The sequence below is a fragment of the Stigmatopora argus genome, chromosome 13, assembly GCF_051989625.1.
Source record: "Stigmatopora argus isolate UIUO_Sarg chromosome 13, RoL_Sarg_1.0, whole genome shotgun sequence".
Taxonomy (NCBI): domain Eukaryota; kingdom Metazoa; phylum Chordata; class Actinopteri; order Syngnathiformes; family Syngnathidae; genus Stigmatopora; species Stigmatopora argus.
This window is the reverse complement of record NC_135399.1, coordinates 2364296-2370295: the sequence shown is the minus strand read 5'-3', so window position 1 is coordinate 2370295 and position 6000 is coordinate 2364296. Positions and strand designations below refer to the sequence as shown.

General features: G+C 44.0%; 1 protein-coding gene across 8 annotated transcripts in view; it reads left to right on the top strand.

Moving 5' to 3' along the window:
- Nucleotides 1-6000, top strand: part of ttll4 (tubulin tyrosine ligase-like family, member 4) — a 58700-nt gene that overhangs the window by 31640 nt on the left and 21060 nt on the right. For all 8 annotated transcript variants that reach the window (XM_077617064.1, XM_077617066.1, XM_077617063.1 and 5 more), the window contains 2 exons: nucleotides 1975-2103; nucleotides 2209-2331. In XM_077617064.1, coding sequence (XP_077473190.1) covers nucleotides 1975-2103; nucleotides 2209-2331 — 252 coding nt within the window. The remainder of the gene's footprint in view (nucleotides 1-1974; nucleotides 2104-2208; nucleotides 2332-6000) is intronic.

The window sequence follows — 6000 nt, the reverse complement described above, 5'->3', positions numbered from 1 at the left end:
GTTGCACATAACGGAAGTGGGAGATTTACAAAACTAAAGGAAGCTCTTGTAGACTGTCCATAAGAGCTTCCTTTACTTTCGTAAATCCCCCACTTCCGGTCCAAGTATATCGCAACATTCTAGTGAACAAGTGGTAATGTCGAATCATGGGGCCTCCCAAAAAGTGAGCGCGTCTTCACCCAAGTCCGGGAAGTTCAAACTGAGTTTAGGAAATCATTAGCTCCAGAGACCCTTACTGTCTTGCTGCAATGCAAAATGAACATGGTGGGATGTTTCTTTTTTTAAACCAGATGGCGAACATCTGAACGTGGCAAGGAAGGCAGTTTCAGAGTACAATGCCAAAAATCTATACTTAATAGTTATTTTCAAACATTAATATGCACATTCTATTATTTTGTGATTGCATTATTGATTTAAAAGTGTATTTTGTGTGCCACACATTAATAGTGTATTTAAATGTTCTTTCTTTTTGGTGCTGATTTACATAAGGATACTGAAGTCCATATAAGGATTTTTGTAGCCAGTCATACAGATTTATGTATTCTTAGGTTGACAGGTATACTTTGGAAGGCTTGTTACCCTTTATAGCAGGGGTGGGCACATAATTCCACAAAGGGCCGTAGTGGGTGAGGGTTTTCGTTCCAACCCATAAGAGGAAACCTTTTCACCAATCTTAGATATACAATCAGTGGATTACAGTCACGTGCTTCATGTTTCAGCAGAAATGTTGTTTGGTGTTCACCTCAACAACAAACTAGATTGGTCCACAAACATAGATGCCCTGTACAAAAGGGGCCAGAGCCGCCTCTACCTACTGAGGAGTCTACGGTCCTTTGGAGTGTGCAGGACACTGCTGAGGATTTTCTACGACACTGTGGTGGCATCTACAGTGTTTTATGCAGTGCTCTGTTGGGGATGCGGGAGCACGGAGAGGGACAGGAACAGGCTGAATAAGCTGGTCAGGAGGGCCAGCTCTGTTCTGGGCTGTCCTTTGGACTCTGTGGAGGAAGTGGGAGAGCGGAGGATGCTGACCAGGATGATGTCCATCATGGACAGCACCTCCCACCCCCTGCATGAGTCTGTGGAGTCCCTCCGAAGCTCCTTTAGCAATAGACTGCGGCACCCTCATAGCAGGAAGGAGCGCTTCCGCAGATCCTTCCTCCCATCAGCTGTCAGGCTCTTTAACAAAAAAATGGCTGAGTGTTAAGACCTACCGTATGCATGCATGTACATTTATGTGTATGTATGTATATATGTGCTAAGCAACACGCTTATTTATTTATATATTTATTCATGTATTTATTTATTAACTTACTTATTACCTATCTATTTATGTCTAAAATGCCTTTCCTATTCCTGCATCCTCACCCTCTTGCTACTGTGACAACGAAATTTCCCGAATACGGGATGAATAAAGTTATCCAATCCAAATCTAATTGGTTAAACTGTCTGTGTTGGATCAGCTGGAACAAAAGCCTGAACCAACAGTGGCCCTCGAGGACCGGAATGTCCACCCCTGCTTTATAGCATCCTTCTGCTTGAGAGTTGTACATATTGTTGAGGTTCATTTTGGCGAGCCAGCTTAGTTACCTATTGATTGTCATACGCTTTTTCTTCTCACTAACTCTTCATTTCATCGGCTTACTTTGGACCCATTGTTTTCCCCTTAATACTGTTCTCATAAGCAACCACTCGCATATTCGACCACCCGGGCGGCCGCATCGGAAACCATCTCGTGTGCTCGTATCTCAACTTTATTTAATAAAATAAGGCAAGAATTTGCTCTGAATTTTACTAGTATCTCAAATTTCTCGTAAGTTGGGACACTCGCATGTATTGGACACTGTATGTTTGTATATTTGTGTGTGTGTGTCTGTGTGTGTAATTTGGAATTTCTTTCAAATCTAAAGACATTTGTCGTTAGAGGTACCACCGTACTTTTATTATTATCGTTATCATGAATGATTTTGACAGATATCTCCACAAGCCCTACCTCATCAGTGGCAACAAGTTTGACCTGCGGATTTATGTCTATGTGACATGCTATGACCCTCTCAGAATATACATCTTCTCAGATGGACTGGTCCGCTTCGCAAGCTGCAAGTTAGTGTTCACCAACCATTTACCACACAACACATTTGACCTACTATGTGCAAAATTGAGGCAGTGGATATAATTTTTAATCTTGGATATTTATGCGCTCTCCAGGTATTCGCCCTCCATGAAAACACTGAGCAACAAGTTCATGCATCTGACAAACTACAGTGTCAACAAGAAGAATTCTGAATACCAGGCCAACAGCGATGACAAAGCCTGCCAAGGACACAAATGGTAAAATTAAATTGTCATAGAGTTGAAGTCACAGTTGGTTGTGGTAGTGGTTGTGGTAGTGGTTGTGGTTGTGGTTGTGGTTGTGGTAGTGGTTGTGGTAGTGGTTGTGGTAGTGGTTGTGGTTGTGGTTGTGGTTGTGGATGTGATAATAATCGGACATAGGCTTTGTCATCATCATTGACTCGACAAAAAGCCTAATTGTCATCATACCCAGCAATTGCGTATGACGAAATTGTTAGTGCTTCTGTTGCACCCTGCATTTACGCTTGAAACACGGAGAAATAATCAGAACAGTGATCCGTTGTTGCTTCTTCAATCCAACTTTTACTGTTATATCTTTATCAACACAAAAACCCATAATATACAATTAGACCCATATATATATATTAGCAACACGTTAGAACCCAAAACATAATGTACAATTACACCCGTTCAATGTACGGTCATAACTTGCTTTATCTTTTCTTTTTACAAATTCGAGAAATCCTTCTCAACTATTCAACAGGTCAAACAATGAAATATCAATAACATAACTTCCTTGCTATGACCGTCATAGACACTCTACAGGACAATGGCAGCCGAAGGTAGCGTGCTGAATGTTATATCCATGTGCATGACCCGAGACTCACACATTCAAGCTCGCAATTCAAAAGTAAATAAACATTACTAAACATTATCTTCTTTCTCACACGCTAAACAGTGTATATGGGCAAACCACAAACTCAACTGGCCTCTACAACAACCAGTATACCTTGAAACACAGGGAGAAATAATCAGAACATTGATTCGTTGTTGCTTCTCAATCCAACTTTACTGTTATGAGGAAAATCTCCCGTGTTCCAAGCTATGTGCTCCAAGGCATCAATAATTGAATACTGATACACACTTTAACATGTCACACTTGCTATGTGGATCAAAGCATCAACAATCGAATACCGACATACATTCAATCCAAAACAGTTGCACATCTACAACACGTGATCGCCAATAAATCAAACATTCTAGCATGTCACACTTCTCCACAAGGTGCGCTTTCCCGGCAAAGGGAAAAAAAACGGATCACTTACCTCCCACTGTCTCCTCACTTACCTTCAGTCAGCCAGTAGGAGGCAGATCACCGCCCAACGTCCTTCATGTTACCTCACCCTGAAGTTATTACACAGAAGGGATTGTGTGTCGTTCTACCGCAAGTTTAGAGTCCTGATGGATGTGGGAAAAAAACTGTCCTTACGTCTATTTGTCCGTGCTTTGTGAGACCTGTAGTGTCTGCCAGAGGGCAGCAGCTGGAACAGGTTGTTACCAGGGTGGTATGAGTCCCTAACAATGTTCCCAGCTCTGCTGAGGTTGGGAGGGCTGGCAATGTCATCCAGGGAGGGCAGAGCGCAGCCGATGATCTTCTGGGCGGTGTTGATCACTCTCTGCGTGGCTTTTCTCTCTGCTGCCGTGCTTCCAGCGTACCACACTGTAATGCAGTATGCCAGGATGCTCTCCACAGTGGCTCTATAGAAGGTTACCAGAAGCTTAGTGTCCAAGTTGTTCCTCCTGAGCACCCTCAGGAAATGGAGTCGCTTCTGGGCCTTCTTCACCACTGTTGGTAGACCAGGAGAGCTTGTCCATGACATGCACCCCCAGGAATTTGAAGGACTGGACCCTGTCTACGCATACTCCATTTATGAGGAGTGGGGCCAGATCTGTGTTGGATTTGCGAAAGTCCAGGATTATTTCTTTAGTTTTCGTGGTGTTTATTGTGAGATTGTTCACCAAACACCATAAAGGCAGTTTGTTGACCTCCTCTCTGTAGGCAGACTCATCCCCCCTGAGAGGAGTCCGACCACAGTGGACCACAGTGGTGTCATCGGCAAATTTGATGGTGTTAGTGGTGGGTCGGTTTACAGTCGCATGTGTACAGAGTACAGAAGAGGACTCAGTACACAACATTGAGGGGAGCCAGTGCTCAGTGTAATGGAAGAGGAGAGGTGGGGACCAAGTCTAACAGTTTGTGGACGGTTGGTTAAGAAGTTCTTAATCCAGCAGCAGATGGAAGAGGATAGTCCAAGGTGGGTGAGTGTCAGCCAGAATGTATTATAGTGTTAAATGCTGAGCTATAGTCAATGAAAAGCATCCTCTCATAGTTCCCCTGGTGCTCCAGGTGGCTCAGTGCGGAGTGGGGAGAGGGGAGGGGAGGGACAGAGAGAGGAACGGATGGAGGGAGAGAGGGAGACAGAGTTTATGTCAATGTACAATGTAAGAGCATTAATATCTAAATATCAACGGATAACATGTACACACGCCAATAATACGCAACTTATTGATAATTTTGATTTTAGATATTAATGCTCTTACATTGCCAATGCAATTACAAACTCACTCTCTCATGATTATAATTTTGAGAGCGAGAGATTACCTGGTTGATCACTTTCAACAGTAAACTCTGCCGGGAGCGAGCGAGCGAATCCGGCGATGAATAACATGTACACACACGCCAATAATACGCAACTTATTGATAATAATTTCGATATTAGATATTTAGATATTAATGCTCTGACATTTACAAAGTAAACGCAAACCCGGCGGCGAATCCATCAACCAAACGTCCGTTCGATGATACGTCCGGCCGCCGAAACGTCCGTTCGGTGAACTATCTGTCGACGATACGTCCGTTCGACCAAACGTCCGGGGACTGAGTGTCCGTCGACCAAACGACCGGGTACCCACCAAACTGGAGAGCAAAGAGCTGCTGCACTCGTGCGTGCCGCCGTCTTGGATCGGGGGGCCAAGAACAAAAAGACGTGGACTTACTGTCCAAAGTCTGAGAGTGGTAAGGCTCTGTATGTACCTTTAAGGTTTGAGTAAACATGATGCAGAGTTTTATCCTCTCTTGTTGGACATTTCACATGCTGGTAAAATCTTGGGAAAACGGTTGCGATTTGCCTGTTTAAAATCTGCTACAATTTTGTGCACAGCACTTGGGTTGTTCTGGTGATTGTCTGTGTCCATTAGTAGGGAGAGAGCCGTACTTACCTTAGTGTCCAATGGGATGCAGAGAACAGTGATCGGCTATCTCTCGGGGCAGAAAGAAGGGTCTGCATCTCACCGACATGAATTAGATGTCTGGGGAACAGTTTCCATCCAGAACAGTGTCTATCCAGAACAGTGCTATTGTAACACCATCCCTCATTCACATAGATGCAAAGCCCACTCCTTTTTTCTCCCCTGAGTCACACGTTCGGTCTGATCTCAATAGCGTGCGGCCTGCTATCTGCATCGCAGCATCGGGTACTTGTGGGTGTACCCACGCCTCTTTGATGAATAGCATGGAGCTTTCTCGATCGTAGTAATTAGCGGTGAGCTGTAATTCCAAATTGTCCTTCTTGTTTACAATAGATCTGACGTTGGAGAGGTGGTTTTAGTGGTTGAATTTGAGCTTGCTTGCCCAACAGGCCTGTTCTATAGAATCGCCTCTTTTTTCTCTCCCGACGCCATCTCCTTTGCCGATGACAAACCTTGGGGGCCCCTCTAATTTCGCGATCTCTTCCGAGATGCTGTGCACCCAATGGAAGTCACTAGAAACCATAATTCCCTGGTGGTAACGATGATTAATAACTCTAAACGGTTATAGTTAACGTTAAAGTCCGGTTTTGACAAACAACCTGCGACAAGACACACAAA